At 44.4% G+C, this 17,327-nt stretch overlaps 1 protein-coding gene across 2 annotated transcripts in view; it reads right to left on the bottom strand.

The window, feature by feature from the left end:
• Positions 1 to 17,327, bottom strand: part of LOC133403248 (transcriptional enhancer factor TEF-3-like) — a 51,040-nt gene that overhangs the window by 1,520 nt on the left and 32,193 nt on the right. The window contains exons 5-11 of one of the 2 annotated variants that reach the window (XM_061677981.1): positions 16,407 to 16,541; positions 14,951 to 14,994; positions 14,628 to 14,689; positions 14,347 to 14,477; positions 11,602 to 11,775; positions 5,204 to 5,344; positions 3,156 to 3,308 (exon numbers count right to left, since the gene is read on the bottom strand). In XM_061677981.1, coding sequence (XP_061533965.1) covers positions 3,156 to 3,308; positions 5,204 to 5,344; positions 11,602 to 11,775; positions 14,347 to 14,477; positions 14,628 to 14,689; positions 14,951 to 14,994; positions 16,407 to 16,541 — 840 coding nt within the window. Of the gene's footprint in view, positions 1 to 3,155; positions 3,309 to 5,203; positions 5,345 to 11,601; positions 11,776 to 14,346; positions 14,478 to 14,627; positions 14,690 to 14,950; positions 14,995 to 16,406; positions 17,170 to 17,327 lie in introns of both variants that reach the window. The other variant, XM_061677982.1, reaches the window with a different exon arrangement.

The following is a 17,327-nucleotide window of genomic DNA, read 5'->3' on the forward strand; positions in this document are numbered from 1 at the left end:
GAGGCCACCTCATCCACACGCAGCATCAGCACTGGGGCGCCCTAAGGTTGTGTCCCCTCTCCGCTGCTCTTCTCTCTTTACACGAACGACTGCACCTCAGCGAACACGACTGTCAAACTCCTGAAGTTTGCAGATGACACCACTGTCATCGGCCTCATCAAGGGCGGTGACGAGTCTACATATCGACAGGAAGCGGAGCGGCGGGAGCTGTGGTGCGGCCGACACAACCTGGAGCTGAACACGCTCAAGACTGTAGAGATGATCGTGGACTTCAGGAGGCATCCTTCGCCACAGCTGCCCCTCACGTTGTCCGTCGAGACCTTCAAGTTCCTGTGAATTACAGTCTCTCAGGACCTGAAGTGGGCGACCAACATCAACTCAGTCCTCAAAAAGGCCCAGCAGAGGATGTACTTCCTGCGGCTTCTGAGAAAGCACGACCTGCCACGGGAGCTGCTGAGGCAATTCTACACATCGGTCATCGAATCAGTCCTGTGTTCTTCCATCACACTCTGGTTTGGTGCTGCTACAAAAAAGGACAAACTCCGACTGCAACGGACAATCAAAACTGCTGAAAGGATTGTCGGTACCCCCCTACCCACCATTGAGGACTTGCACGCTGCCAGAACTAAGACAAGAGTGTGCAAAATCCTCTCGGACCCAGCTCTTCCAGCTCCTTCCCTCAGGTAGGCGCTACCGATCAATGCAAACTAGAACTAGCAGACATTCCAACAGCTTCTTCCCTCTTGCGATCAACTTCTTAAACACCTAACCTACAATTCCATTGTAACATGCTGGCAATTTTTTGACTTGAGTTCGTTGTCACATTTCTGTGGGGCCAATTATGTATTACTCGTGCACTCACTGTAGTTGTCTCGCCATGCTGCACTATTTGCATATACTGGCCACTCATGCCAGAGTAGCATCTGCTCCGTTTGCACACTGATTGAGGAGTTATCTGCAACATTTGCACAACCGACATTGTCCCAGATGATCGCACTACTCGTCACTTTAAACCGCATACGATCCTTGAAGTCTCGGCGCCCTTTGCACAATGCTCATTGCACCGGACTATTGCAATATTAGTCATTCGAACTGCTCTAAGTGCTAGAGGACTCTGCATCTTTTTGCACAATTGTCAAAAAAAATAATAACTAGCAACCCTTTACTGCTCAGTGACTGTTTTTTTTTTTGTCAATGTCTTTCTGTTTCCAAAGTGTTCTGTAAATTGACTGTCTGTTGTCGTACTAGAGCGGCTCCAACTACCGGAGACAAATTCCTTGTGTGTTAAAAAAAACACAAATTCTCTTTTTTTGGGGGGGAGGGTGAGGCTGGAACGGCTTAATGACATTTTCATTCATTTCAATGATTTGAGATACCATTTTTTGCGTTATGAGCTTAGTCATGGAATGAATTAAATTCATATCTCAAGGCAGCACTGCATTTTGAAAAGCTGCTATATCACAGTATTCTGTTAAAGGTGATAAGGTAAATAGTTTAGGGGTGGAGGTTGGGCGGGGGGCCACGGGCCCAGTATTCCACAAGAATAGAATCAGAAATAGAATTGATCTGCCCCTGCACTGAGCTGGAGCCAAATCACACATTTCCACAATCAAAACCAAAAGAAAGCAAAATGTCGTACATTGCCCATCTTAAAATGAGTGTTTATTTGTGTGTTTATTCGGATCATTAGTGTCATATGTTTAACACGGAGCAGAAGGAGGAGCAATTTGCAATTCTCACAATTTGCTTTTGAAAGGGAATTAACTTCATTCATCTCGGCGTTAGAATAGAAATATTGTTAATATTTTAGCTGTAGACTGTTTCTTTGCATCTTTGATCTAAAATTTTTTGTATTGAATATAATTGAAAAAATATACATTTGTAATAGAATTACTCATAATTCTCAGAATGTAAACAGGTGCACGCCTCTCCCCCTAGTGTCCATAACTCGCTTAAGAGTCCACATCATGTTCATCACACCCACACACTGTAATGAGGTTTTCTTAAATTAACATTTAAATGTACCTCAATGGTCAAAGCGATGCCCGGTGCCAAAAACAAATGTAATGTATATGACCCATAATCGGACTCCACTTACGCATCGTTGAACATGACCAATAACTACGGTGGATGAAAAGGGCCAAAAAGCTCCATACTGCTACTACTTATGCCACTGACACTGCAGCATAAAACAAGGACACGCTTTGTTAGTCCACTATGCACAATTGTCTGACACTGAAAACAATTCTTGTTGTATGCTGATCCATTGTGCTCAGACTGTGTGTGTGTATGTGTGTGTGTGTGTGTGTGTGTACGCGTGTGTTTCAGTCAATAAGAAGTAAATCAGTCCATTGAGAGGCCTGATGACATGCTGCCATGTCGTCGGCCGCGTGGGCTCAATATGGCCTTTGTCCCTCTGCCAGGAGGAATGCAGACACCCATCTTCCTGAGACCTGCTGTCCACCATCTCGAGTCCCCTCTAGACCCCCAAGAACTTAGTCCAAATGTAATCAGAGTCTGCTAACCCCCCTACCCGTCCCCCAACAAACAACCAGCTGTTAACGACCTGTTACCACGCAACCATCGGCAAAGTGAGTACTTGATCAGATCACAGATTAGGTCCTGTATCCCGATTCATGGAGCCAGCATAAATTGCGGGAAAAGAGCTAATGAAGCCCACTGAAAGCAGCCATGGATTGACTCATGTAGTTTTATTTAGTCTGTTTTCTGTGTATCCACTCCCTTCGAAGGACAGAGTTTAGGAAAACGGCGGAAGCTAATTTCCCTATTACAGTGACTCGATCCGGTGCAAAGTGGCAAACAACAATGCTCATTTGAGCCACCCATCCTTTTATGGAACATAGAAGTATCCCCCAAATTGTATTTTGTCATTTTTCTGGCAGTTAACACCCAAGTTTTTCCATCCTTCCATTTTGAAAGTAGCAGGAGGCTAACAGGAAATTAATTTGCCGATCACTGGCCAGATCGGAAGTTAGCCCCCCCGAGCCCAAGTTCTGTGTGTGGTGTGCAATAGAAAATATAAACAGTAGTGTGGAAATTGAATTTCCCCTTGAGGGATTATAATCCGGAAAATAAATTCAAATTTAACATGAAATTACAAGTGTGTGTGTGTGTGTATCTGTGTGTGTGTTTACCTGAAGGATGGTGAAGTTCTCCAGGACGCTGTTCATCATGTACTTCTCGGGCAGGTGTTTGAGCTTGTGGATGAAGTTGATCATGTATTCGCAAAGCGGGGAGCGGTGGATCCGGTACATGTAGCGGCCGTTCTCGAAGCGGGCGTACTCGGTCTGCGCCAGCGGAACAAACAAACGACCATGTCAAGTAAAATCACATGTGAGGAGATATATATGCCGCTGAGAACTGCAAAGGTGAATTAGGAAGGGATATATTTCCCAGGAAAAGAAGAAAGGCGCATTGATATATGCGAGCGTCTACGTGATGAAGTGTATTATGTTTAATGCAATAGATGTAATGCAGCACGTTGGACGTGACAATAAACATAATTCTCGTGACAACACAAATCAAATCATAATGCTATTAAGTGTCATCATGAGGCCGACTAAGGCTTCAACCCAACGTTGTGTGTGTGTGTGTGTTTGTTTATATTGTATATTGTACAATCCATCAGAAGCAGGTGGGGGCAGGGCCTGCATTGTATCCATTTAACGGGAAGTGTAATCATGAGTCATCTGGGGGATTTTTTTTTTCCCCCTCACGTCAACTTCCTGACCACAGATCAGCGCTTGTTGACTGGAATCTGCTACAAATTCTTACATCATGAGCACTCACTATCTTTTGAATGATTCAAGATTTCTCAGAAAAAGAAAGTAGTAGCAGCCCCTACACGTTGTAGGATTGTGTACCACCAAGTATCTTCGACACTTCTTGCCAGAATGAAACTGGAATAGAATGGGACAAGTGCCTATTGTCTCCAGTAGAAAGAAACACACTTTAAGCACATTGCACAAGCCACAGCACTTTGGCTGCAAACAACAGGATTGATTTAACGCTTGCCCATGCAAAATTTGTTGGCTCTCACTTTTTATATATATATATATATATATATATATATATATATAAAAGAAGCCCAGTCCTGGAATTACACAGGACCTTCACAACTAAACACAATCCACTCCAGGGGACTGCTTGACCTTCCTTTTGTTCTGATTTCAAATAAATTTTCCCCATAAGCAAATGGAAATATAAATGATCCGTTCTAGGGGTCAAACTTCAGTACGACACAGGCAATGGATTTTAGCACAGTTAATTTCCATTTAAGTGCAAAAAAAAGGTCATTTTTTGGGAAGAGAAGCAATAAAACTAGCGAACCTTATCTTTGATGAATACCTTTAATCATTACCATTATTATCTTTGTCTAATGTGATACATTGTACCAAATGTATAGCAAAGAAAAAAATGGGAATATTTCAGACCTACTTTGCAAAGCTGCGACACAATTTTACATGAATTAATTGAAGACTGTAAATTGTTCTGAGGTGTGAATGTGAGTGTGAATGCTTGCTTGTCAACATGGGCCCTGCTATTGGCTGGCGACCAGGTCATGGTGTAACCTGCCTCTAGCCTAAAGTTTGCTTGGATAGGCCCCAGCTCACCCGCAACGCTCATGAAAATGGATGGATGAATCGCAATGTTATTAAGAAAGTATACTTTTTTTATTTGTTTCTATTTTATTTAAATTCATTTTTAATAATTACAAGTGATTTTTTAAATGTAATAATACACAGCTCCTCAGTAAACCGCAGTAATATTAGTAGTTCTTTGCAGAGGATAAAGAATACATGCCTGTGAGTATTGTTACATGTCAACATATGCTGCTCCACCGTTTGTGTTCAAACATCCGTTGCTTATAGTTATACTGTAACACCGATGGTATTTGTTAGCGTGTCTACGACATTTTGCATCGTTCGCTAGCATTTGTTTGCTTTCCAAAAGCCAAGCTATGTGGACGTTTTAAAGACACAATGTGTAATTCTCTGTTTTATGTTGAATTTGACAGCAAATCTTAACTGGGGGTGTCAATAAATTAGAATTGCATCCAAGTATGTACAGTTGCACATTTCATTATGTGAAACCCCATATTCTCTGTGTAAATATCAATATCAGACACTATTTTTAACCAGAGTTCTTACCGATAGATGTGAGCCCTGTGATTTCTCCTTACCTCCACTTTCTCCACCACCTGCTTCCCAAAGGAGCAGACTTTGGTGGACGAGGTGATGATCATGTTCTCTGAGCTCTCATACTGGCTGGAAACCCCGTAGAAGAAGCTGCTGTCGTCCTGCAGGTTCACACTCAGGTCCGCCTACAGGGAACACACACAAGGTCCGACTCAACTTCATTCAGCTCTCACATTGTATGCTTCAATCTTTGGTGAGGGAGAACTGGATTTCAAGCCCATCAAACAACTTGGAATGAGCTCCTGATCGTCCATCAGTAAGCTCAAACATGTTCCTCTGGATGGATGGATGGACAAAAAAAACACACTCTAAAGTCTTATAGAAAGTCTTCAATGGCGAGCACTTCCTGAGGACGCGGTGGCTAGGTGTCCCATTACTTTGGTCCATCGAGTGGTGCGTGTCAGTTTGACAAAGAATCCTACAGCTCAGCCAAGCCTGAAAGCAATTCCATGCAAAGCCACGAGGCATCCAGTGCCGATCCCAGTTGACCTTGGATAACGCTGCCAAAGCTGCCTCAAGATTCCCAAGATGCTGTGCGTCTCCTTGTGGGTTTAAGTCTTCCTAGGTTGGATCACCAGTAAAATACACTTCAAACTGGAGAGACCAATAGGAACTTATGGGTGTTGATATTTTACATTCATTCATTCATTCATTCATCTTCCGTTCCGCTTCTCCTCACTAGGGTTGCGGGCGTGCTGGAGCCTATCCCAGCTCTCTTTGGGCGAGAGGCGGCGTACACCCTGAACTGGTCGCCAGCAAATCGCAGGGCACATATAAACAAACAATCATTCACTCTCACATTCACACCTATGGGCAATTTAGAGTCTTCAATTAACCTACCCTGCATGTTTTTGGGATGTGGGAGGAAACCGGAGTACCTGGCGAAAACCCATGCAGGCACAGGGAGAACATGTAAACTCCACACAGGTTGGGCTGGGATTTGAACTCAGAACTGCTAGGCAGATGTGCTAACCAGTCAAACACCGTGCCGCCGATATTTTACACTCCAGTAAATTTGAGTGATTGAGGCCCCCAAATGTTTACAATTGTCTATATTAATAGTTTAAATTGTAAATACCACAAACTAAAGCAAGATCCCAAAAGACTACATAATTCAGGCAGCCATTTAATAGCATTTTAAACTGATCTTACATTACCCTTTAAAATAAATAACTGACAGAGAATATTATTTCGAAAAAAATGCGCACTTCTGGTGCATTTTGTACAGTATATGTAGCTACATATACTGTACAAAATGCACCAGAAGCTACAGCGAAGACGCTCTGTAACTTCCACTAATAACCCAGGCTAAACGTAGAGCCTCGCAAACATACAAAGATCTTAGTATCAGTAGTACCTCTTGAACATTACAGTACTTCCTTGACATCAAATACTATTTTTCCATTAGCCACGGCTTTGCTGGCATCTTGTGGCATCTTTGGGCATTGTAGAAAGAGCACAAAAAGATGTGCATCGGGCGAGTTTTTAAGTGACTATCTAACAAAACGTACAGTAGGTGCAACAGAAAAACGTGACTAGGTGAAATGCAAAGGCTTCACTGTGTAGCGCAGGGATGTCAGACTCATTTTCGTCAAGAGCCACATCGTTGTTATGGTTTCTTTCAGAGGGTTGTTATGACTGTGAAAACCATTGTATGTACATTTTATCACATGTATACAATTGCCCCTGCATTCCATAATTATATATCGGAAGTCACACAAAATTGTGGCAAGCAAATATTTTAGTATACTGCTTGTCCAATTAATTTCAAGAAGGGATTTTGTGAAATTAAGTGCTTGTAATATCTGTTAAAATTGAAGAAAAACTGCAATTTCGGGACATATTTTCTTCCAAAATGAGAAGAACAAGAAGTTGACACAGTATTTGCTTTAGTGGGCCACATAAAATCATGTGGCAGCCCGGATCTGGATCTGCCTTGAGTTCGGCACCTGTGTTATCGAGGTTTTCTACCTTCAAGGTACCCAAAGCGTTTTAACACCGTCTCCTCATTCTGTCACATCTTGCTGACACAGCAACAGGAGCAACGGGGGGTTCAGTATCTTGCTCAAGGATACTTTGACGTGGACACAGGGGGGCTGAGGGGGAGACCACCGATCTACCACCTGAGCCAAGCTGCCGCCATTTCACATCTCATATTAATGCTCAAGATGATATGCAGCGGGAATGGAAGACAATGATCCAAGGCACGTGAACCTAAACCATTCCATTGCATTCCATTTTCTGAGCCGCTTATCCTCACAAGGGTCGCGGGAGAGCTGGAGCCTATCTCAGCTATCATCGAGCAGGAGGCTGGGTACACCCTGAACTGGTTGCCAGCCAATCACAGAACCTAAACCAATTGAATGCCAAATTGATAAACTATAAATGTTAAACTTGAGGTTTCTTGAGGTCATTTTGAGCCTTAAGTGCATGCATGCAGATGCACCAAGTGGTTCATGTCAGAGTTGACAAGCGTAATCCGATTCTGGATCCGACTGAGGTGCGTTCTCACTTTGACAGCTGGCCTGTTTTAGCCCTTACCCGCGCCTCCTTGCCTCTTAATGGGCCATTGAGACACTGCTGAGCCTCCTCATCTCTTCATCGCCCCTTTCGTCTTCATCTGGGCCTCATGTAATTCCTCTATTTTTCTTCATCCCCGAGGCCCAGCCAACCTCGCCGACGCGCCATCGCCCGCCTCACGGCCTGCGAGGGAATTCATCTAATTACAATCAGCGGCGTACAATTGGTTGATTAGATCACACCGGGCCGGCCGGCTGTGCAACAATTTAGCAGAGGCAGCTCAAATCAGATTCTCTTGGCACTTCAAAAGCGTGCGACAATCTGTTAGGACAGGGCCATGGGCGCTAAGGAGAGGGGAGGGCGGGGAAGGGGGCGTCAGGTCAGCCAGTGGCCGACAGGGGTGTTTGCTGGAAATTCAATCTAGAACGCCATAGTTTTGGTAGTGGGCCATCTGCCTGTCACCGTCGCCATGCCAACCTATACCTCAGCACACACCCTGGGGTCACCGCCTCCCCGGGGATCTCCTGCCTGCTCTTTATGAGGGTGAAAAGAAGGTCTTTTTCTGATTGAGGACAGCAAAAATATTGCTGTTTTAATCCAAAGATAGCTTTGTAAGATCTCCGTTTTGGAATGATGTCTGGGAAAAGACCCATTTTTACCAAACAGAACCGTTCGGTTTTTCAGCATTTCAGCATGCAAAAGCATCCAAGATGTCCAACCCATTGTTTATGTTCAGTTTCATCACGTCAAACGGTTTATATGTGCAAATTTTAACTTGACTTCTTGTTTTAAGCTTGTAGCCTTTTATTTTGAAGGGTACGTACCGGAACTCAGCATTTTGGCACAAAAAGTAACTTCACACGGCACCGGTGATTGTTTTTTGATTTTTTTTTTTTTTTAATGGCTGGAATAAAATACTATAAAACGCTGATTCCTTTCCCCACGCACCGATGAGGACACAAGGTTAGTATTTGTGATAATGTGAGACAACGTTTATGTGAATTTTGTCCAAATTCATTGTGATGTAAAGTTGCTACGGTGCAGTTTTAGCTCAATGTTAAGCATTGTTTTTGTCATCGCCACTTACGTTGGTTTGAAGACTAAAATAAACGCTAAAAACCATCAGTGCAAAAGTGCAAGCAACCATTTACCTTGTTAGCTGTCTCAATGTTGCCATAAACGTATTTTATTGTTTCACTCACCCAATTGAGTGAGAGTTGACTTCACTGAAGCTCCGTGCGGTGTAGGCTGAGGCTCGGAGCGCATCAGACACTAGACATCAGGAAAAACTCCTTTGCACAATATAATCTTATTCCAAGTGTTGCACTGAGGCGACTGGTCATTCATTTTAACAAAGTTAAGACACACTTTTGTTCGCCGTCACCGCCATTGGGCAAAAGCATGTCATAGCGCGTGTTCTTCTTTGTTGGTTTACGCCACTTCTTCGTTGCTTTTCATCACTTCTTCTTCGTGGCTGGAGGACTAGGCATCGAAACCGGGAACCGAAATTTTTACATTTGAACGGTTCCGGGAGAACCGGAACGTTAGTCCCGGTTCCAATCGGTTCTCGATTCTCGATGCCCAACCCTAACAATCATTAACCAGTTGCACAGTCTCGCTGTTGTGACGTCTACTTACGCCACGACAAGAATGATCAGGGAGTAGCGATCTCACTTGTACTGTGTTGAACCAAACTGGAACTTGGTGAAAACGCGGCTTATCATGATGAAACCCCCCGAGAGGGGACCGACCCTACACTGACTTTCTCTCTTTCTCTGGTTCACACTACACACGCTACTACCATTTCTTTCTCCTCGATTTTATTACAGTCTCACTCCACTTTTTTTCTTATGATTTATAGATGACAGGTCTCATCTTGCCCTCATTCAAATGCCACCCGGGAATCTGACCAGCTGCCCTTCCCCAAAGGCCTGTCTAAGACCACTTCCAAAATGGTGTCACTCACAAATGTCCTTTATCCCGCCGCGATAAATAATGCGGAAGTCCAACATGTGAGAAGGGTAACCCCATACATACAAAAGCCATCTGGCAGGCATGAGAAGGCGAGGCGGTACTTTCAACTTGACATTCATGGTCTCTGGCACTGCAAAGAGGCCTCTGTATGTTTTACAATGAGCCTCGATGGCCTCGCTTGGTGCATCCATCCATTCATTTTCTACTACTTGTCCAGCTCAGGGTCACCGGTGAGCTGGAGTATATCCCGACTGACTTTGGACAGGTCGAAAGTCAATCACAGGCCACGCATGGACAAACAATCACTGACACTCACGTTCACATCTATGGACACGTTCACATCTGCCCTGCGATTGGCTGGCAACCAGTTCAGGGTGTACCCCGCCTCCTGCCCGATGATAGCTGGGATAGGCTCCAGCACGCCCGCAACCCTAGTGAGGAGAAGCGGCTCAGAAAATGGATGGATGGATGTTTACTATTTGCCAAACTGTTGCCTTTTGAGAAGTGTGTTGAATTATGTATACTGCCACCATATAGCTCGCATGTGAAGTTTGGGTTTGTAAGTCAACGCAAATAAAATAAAATAAATAATAATAACCGGCAGAATGACGGCTTGTATCTTGAAAAACTCGTAAGTCAGGTCACTTAGCTCTCAAGGCACCACTGTCAGAATCAGAATCAGAATCACTATCAAGGCACCACTGTATACCTGTACAGTCAATCCTCTGCTCAAAACATTGCATTACCAAAGGTTGCACTGTAACAGCCAGGAAAAGACATCAACTGTTCACAAAGTGGGCGTTGACTTGCAGGGTTGTCGGGCACTTAATGTTCTGCCGGTGATCTCGCCGGTCTCTATCAATATTAAAAATAGCTTTATAAGAAACAAACAAGGTAGGCTGACAAATTGGCTCTCCTAAGCGCCATTCCATGCCCTCCCCTTCTTGCCATGCGGTGTGCATGATAATCTGTTAATTCCTTATCACTATAGAGGCTTTAAGGTTGTCTAGGACAGTTTGGGGAGACATGGTCACCTGACAAGAACAGTTATAGACCCCCATATTACATATTGGTACCTGAACTAAATCCATTGATGACTTTTTGTAATCTTCAATTAATCTTTAAAAATATATCAAATAAAACATAAATATACATATAATAATTAGACTTCAAACAAGTGCTATGTTTCGAGTCAGTAATGTGGATGACGTGGCTGCAGACAGCTCTATAAAGTATTGAAAAGCCTCATCTGTCGCCATCTTAAGTTGACTGCGGTCATCACGCTTTGCTCTCTGGCGGTGCTATCGTGTACGTCTGTTTTGGGGTGGAGCTGCTCTATAAATAAATGCTTTCGAAGGAGGGGGCTGCAAAAGTGTTGGACTCGGCGTAATCGCACAGGGACAGGTGCGCGGGTTCACATTTCCTCTGGTGAAGTTCAGAGCTGCCAGTCTCCCCAAGGCTGCCGTCACACACTCTCTCTTACACGCACGCACACACACACACACACACACACACACACACACGCACACACACTCACATCATCATCATATGAGGAAGATACAAATGCTGCAAAAGAAAGCTGTGCATCACTGTCTCTTATTGGGTGATTGTGGTTGGGTCATCATAGTGCGGACTGTGCTAACTGTCTAAATTGTCCTTAATGTCCTTTGACTCCAACATATAATCTCTCATAACACAGTTAACACTGCAGGACCATTAACAGCCAACAGGTGCAAGAAAACATTAACAGGAGTATGTATTGTACTTCACCTTTATGACTTTGGGATGGGCTGTACGCTCTGATGATGCCCTCAATGAAAGGATTTATCATAATAAATGAACCATTTGAGCTAATTCACACATGATCAGACACTGAAAGGTGATTTACCCAGAATTTGACAAGGAAGAAAGCGTTGTGCGGCCCCTTGTCGAACAGCTCCTTCAGGCCTCCTTTCTTCTCGGGGAACTTATCGTAGATCTGCCTGACGTCCACCGACTCCAGGTAGGGATCGCTGTAGCTGGGGTTGGACTGACCGATGTGCACGAAAAGGTGTTTGTTGAACTGGGGAGACAAAAAAATTGAGTTATTCATGTTAAATTGCCATGGCTAGGTATTTTTCCACCGATGTTTCCAATAAACGTCAGCCCACACGCTGACAATGTTAAAGACAACAAATGCATGTTTGCAGGTGGCCAAAGAGTATCCCACAGATCAGAGAAACAGGCAGGAGAGTACTTGGTGTATCTTCTGGCAGGAAAGTAGAGAATGAGACTTGGTGGTGCAACCTCACAGTACAGGAAATCATAGAAAGAAAGAGGTTAGCTAAGAAGAAATGGAACACTGAGAGAACCGATGAGAGGAGAAAGGAATACATTGAGATGTGACATAGGGCAAAGGTAGAGGTGGGAAAGGCCAAACAAGAGGCATATGATGACATGTATGCCAGGTTGGACACAAAAGAAGGAGAAAAGGATCTATACAGGTTGGCCAGACAGAGGGATAGAGAGCGTGAAGGATGTGCAGCAGGTTAGGGTGATTAAGGATAGAGATGGGAAGGTGTTGACTAGTGCCAGTAGTGTGCTGGTCAGGTGGAAAGAATACTTTGAGGAGTTGATGAATGAGGAAAATGAGAGAGAAGGAAGAGTAGAAGAGGCAAGTGTGGTGGACCAGGAAGTAGCAATGATTAGTAAGGGGGAAGTTAGAAAGGCATGAAAGAGGATGAAAAATGGAAAGGCAGTTGGTCCTGATGACATTCCTATGGAGGCACTTAGGAGAGGTGGCTGTGGAGTTTTTGACCAGCTTGTTCAACAGAATTCTAGCGTGTGAGAAGATGCCTGAGGAATGGAGGAAAAGTGTGCTGGTGCCCCTTTTTAAGAACAAGGGTGATGTGCAGAGCTGTGGGAACTATAGAGGAATAAAGTTGATGAGCCACACAATAAAGTTACGGGAAAGAGCAGTGGAGGCTAGACTCAGGACAGAAGTGAGTATTTGCGAGCAACAGTATGGTTTCATGACTAGAAAGATGCATTATTTGCCTTGAGAGTGTTGATGGAAATGTACAGAGAAGGTCAGAAGGAGCTACATTGTGTCTGTGGATCTAGAGAAAGCCTATATGACAGAGTACCCAGAGAGGAACTGTGGTACTGCAGGCGGAAGTCTGGAGTGGCAGAGAAGTATGTTAGAATAATACAGGACATGTACGAGGGCTGCAGAACAGTGGTAATGTGTGCTCTAGGTGTGACAGAGGAATTTAAGGTGGAGGTGGGACTGCATCAGGGATCAGCCCTGAGCCCCTACCTGTTTGCAGTGGTTATGGATAGGCTAACAGATGAGGTTAGACTGGAATCCCCGTGAGCCATGATGTTTGCGGATGACATTGTGATCTGCAGTGAAAGCACGGAGCAGGTGGAGGAACAGTTCGACAGATTGAGGCATGCACTGGAAAGGAGAGGAATGAAGTTTAGCTGAAGTAAGATTGAATATATGTGCATGAATGAGAAGGGTGGCGGGGGAAGAGTGAAGCTCCAGGGAGAAGTGATAGCAAGGGTGGAGGACTTTAAATACTTGGGGTCAACCGTCCAGAGCAATGGTGAGTGTGGTCAGGAAGTGAAGAAACGGGTCCAAGCAGGTTGGAACGGGTGGTGGACGGTGTCAGGTGTGCTATGTGACAGAAGAGTCTTTGCGAGGATGAAGGGGAAAGATTAGAGACAAGTGGCAATGAAGAGACAACAGGAAGCAGAACTGGAGGTGGTAGAAATTAAGATGTTGATGTTCGCTCTTGGAGGTTGGATAAAATTAGAAATGAGCTCATTAGAGGGACAGCCAAGGTTAGATGTTTTGGAGACAAACTTAGAGGGAGCAGACTTCGATGGTTCGGACACATCCAGAGGAGAGAGAGTGAGTATTGGAAGAAGGGTGATGAGGATGGAGCTATCAGGCAAGAGAGCTAGAGGAAGACCAAAGAGAAGGTTGATGGATATCGTGAGGGAAGACATGAGGGCAGTTGGTGTTAGAGAGGAGGATGCAGGAGACAGGCTTACATGGAAAAGGATGAAGCGCTGTGGCGACTTAAGTAGTAGTAGTAGTTCTTAAGTAGTACTATTACAACCCATCCATCCATTTGCAACACGGCTTATCCTGGTTAGGGTTGCGGGGCGCTGGAGCCTATCCCAGCTGACTTTGGGTGAAAGGCAGACTCCACCCTGAAGTGGTCGCCAGTCAGTCGCAGGGCACATGTAGACACGGACAACCATTCGCACTCACGTTCACACGCTGCCCGCACCAAAGTCAGGCGAGTGTACCGCTACACCATCAGTGACTATTACAACCTTTGAAAAAAAAAAAAAAAAAAAAAAAAAACTAAAATACAACAGATCGTGATAAAATAAGGCTTTATTCTCATCACATTACAATCATTGTTTTTTTCTCCATACAACTATCCCGAAGAAAATAAATATTTTCTCGTAACTGTATGAAAATGTTTTTCTAATTATTATTATTATCTTGCATTGGTCAAGGAAAAGCTCAGGTAAATGGTAAAGATGAGTGAAAGAATTGAACAAGAATTGTGCTCTCAAAGTGCTTATGACTGAAATAAGACTGTCCAAGTCATTAACTTTCACGTCTACTTACAGTCTCTGGGTCCTGAGGTTGCTCCAGGAAGGCAGAGAACTCCAGCATTCGCAGCTTGGAGCTGGCGATACATCTCCCGTGCCAAGGGGGGGCACCAGGTGACATGGACAACCCTGCAGTGCTTTCATAACCTGGGAAGTCAGGTGGTGGGCAGTTTATGGGCAAAACATGCAACAATTGGTGCAGGGTCTTTATCATCATCATGTTCTCATATGTTTTTGCTAGTGTGATAGCGCTCTGTCAATACAACAGCAGGGAAGAGCAAGAGGGCACACGCCCACCTGTTATGGGGGCCGGGCCGGTCGCTTGCATGGCGTAACTCTGCTGGGAGAAGGGCTTAATGCTGGGGGTGCGGGGGGAGAGAAAGAGAGAGGCATGTTAGGCACCATCGCTGCCTTGTGACCCCAGCTCACATACTAATTGGACCGCCTGACCTCTAGAGGCGCAGGGGGCATGGCGGCATGCTCGATGTCTGACAGCTGACTTTATCATTTACACGGACACGCTTTAATTTGTCCACCCAATCCGAAATGCATCTGATGCACATTCAGCGGATCGGAGATGCGTATGAAATGATCATGAACACGGAGAACGGCTCACTCACTCTTCATGGCCGCCTGGCTGTCCTGGAAGAGCCCCGTGCCAAAACTGTAATAAAGGGAGACAGGAGACGGATTAGCTCAATTATACAAGGTTTTCTGTAGCTTTCATATACACACGCAATGAAAGTATAATATATTAAACATCACTTATTTTTATCACATTTGGTGGAGGACGTATTTTCAATGCTTTGTGGATCAAAAAAAGAACCAAACTATGATGGAGTCCCCACAAATATGGAATGTTGTAGTTACACTAACTGGAAAGAACAACCCTGGTTTCAGAATCAGAATCGGAATCAGAATCAGAATCATCTTTATTTGCCAAATATGTCCAAAAACACACAAGGAATTTGTCTCCGGTAGTTGGAGCCGCTCTAGTACGACAACAGACAGTCAATTGACATAGAACACATTTGAGACATAAAGACATTGACAAAAAACAGTCACTGAGCAATAACGGGTTGGTAGTTATCTGGTAATGCCGGTACATTTATTTATTTATTTTTTTGACAATTGTGCAAAAAGATGCAGAGTCCTCTAGCACTCAAACCCTAATTTGAGACACTAACACTTGTTTTAAAACTCTACTTTGAACTAATGTGAAACCCTAAACCTTGTTTGAGACCCTGACCCTATCGTATAACCCAGATTTGAAACCGTAACCTTGGCTTCAAAACCAATTTTAAATTAACTTGAATCTCTGATCCTTCTTGGAAACTTTAAACCAGACTTGAAAACCGAACACTAACTTATAACCGTAACCCTGAGTGAAACTCAAACCTTTGCATACAACTCTAATTTGAAACCCTCACCTTGGCTTCTAACCCCAATTGGAAGCAATGACCCTTGTTCAAAAACCATTACCACAGTTTAAAAACCCTGATTTAAAACCCTACCCTGTGCTCCAAACCTAAATTTGAAACCCCAAGCTTTGCTTAAAACCTTAATTTGAAACCCTAAACCTTGTTTGAAAACCCTAAACCAGTCTTGAAATTCTAATTTGAAACCAGTCTTGAAATTCTAATTTGAAACCCAAAGACAGGTTTGAAACCCTAACTTTAAAATCCTAACACTTACTACAAACTGACTGGAACCCGAACTTGAAGCCCTGATCCTGGCTTGAAGCCCTAATTTGAAAACCTATCCTATACTTGAAACCCTAATTTGAAACCCTGATCCTGGGTTGAAACTTTTCCCTTAACTTGAAACCCTAACCCTGGTTTGAAACCCGAATTTGAAACCCTTAAGTATACCTTTTTCATGCATGTTGTGATTTCAAGTACTATACTCACACAAAATTTGCACATAATATAAACATAACTGACCTGTGTTCTACCTACAAAAAAATCTCTGTAGAGGCAACAGGCATTTCCCAGGTGTACCTAATATTATGACCAAAACAACAGCGTCATGGAAATAGACTAAAAAGGCAGGAAGGGGCACTGCTCGGTGACTCACCCCACCAGTCGTGGGGTAACCTGGCCGGGAGAGCCCCTGGAGGGCCATCTTGTTCTGGAAGGCCGTGGGCGAGATGATCTGGGCCGAAGACATGGTGGCCATGCTCTGTAGCGCCTTGTCTTTGGCGGCTTGGTCCTACAGGAGGAGGACAGAGAGGGGGACACAGTAACGCAAACGGAGAGCACTCATTAGGCACCCCACTTGGCCGGTAACCCAAGCGGAGCTCCTAAAGGGGAGCTGAAGGGCCTGAGGCCAGCTTGCAGCACAGGCGAAGATATGGTGACATTACAGTCAAAAGTTTAGTTTATTGCTTTTGCCGGGTGATGACAAGCAGCTTCTGTTGGAGGAAAAATCAGGTCACAAGGTGATATAATCGTTATGGCCGAAAAAAACACACTAATGCCTCCCAGAAAAAGAGAAAAACGACAGTCAGCTGCTCATCAACTGTCTGTCCTGTGCTTTGTGGCAACGTGATACGCCTCCATCTAAATCCAAAGTGGTTTCCTGAAAGCACAGTGGACTTTAACAGCAAGGCCACCTGGTGCATTCTTCCTGCAGGAGAGCTGGATGACATAAGGGCATGGCTGAAATATGGGAGTGGAGCTGCAAGTGGTCTGGATCTCAGTTACAGCAAAGTAGTATTTAAAAAGCGCCCCTCCATCATATACGCTAACCCTGTGACCACTGCGGGGCCCGGCCAGCTGAAGAGTCGTGGCTCGCATCCAAGGCGAAGAAGGAGTCCCACCGCCGGCTGCCACTGTGGCTACGTGAGGGAGAAATGCAAACTGAGAAAGTACTGGAGAGACTGGGATGACACCAGAACACTTTTGAGTGTTAATACCTTCAGGAGAATAACACAGGGATTCATTTGTTCCCTGACAATTTGCGTTGCACTGTGTTGAGTTCAGCGCGCTCAAAATC

Source organism: Phycodurus eques, chromosome 5 (genome assembly GCF_024500275.1).
Source record: "Phycodurus eques isolate BA_2022a chromosome 5, UOR_Pequ_1.1, whole genome shotgun sequence".
Classification (NCBI taxonomy): domain Eukaryota; kingdom Metazoa; phylum Chordata; class Actinopteri; order Syngnathiformes; family Syngnathidae; genus Phycodurus; species Phycodurus eques.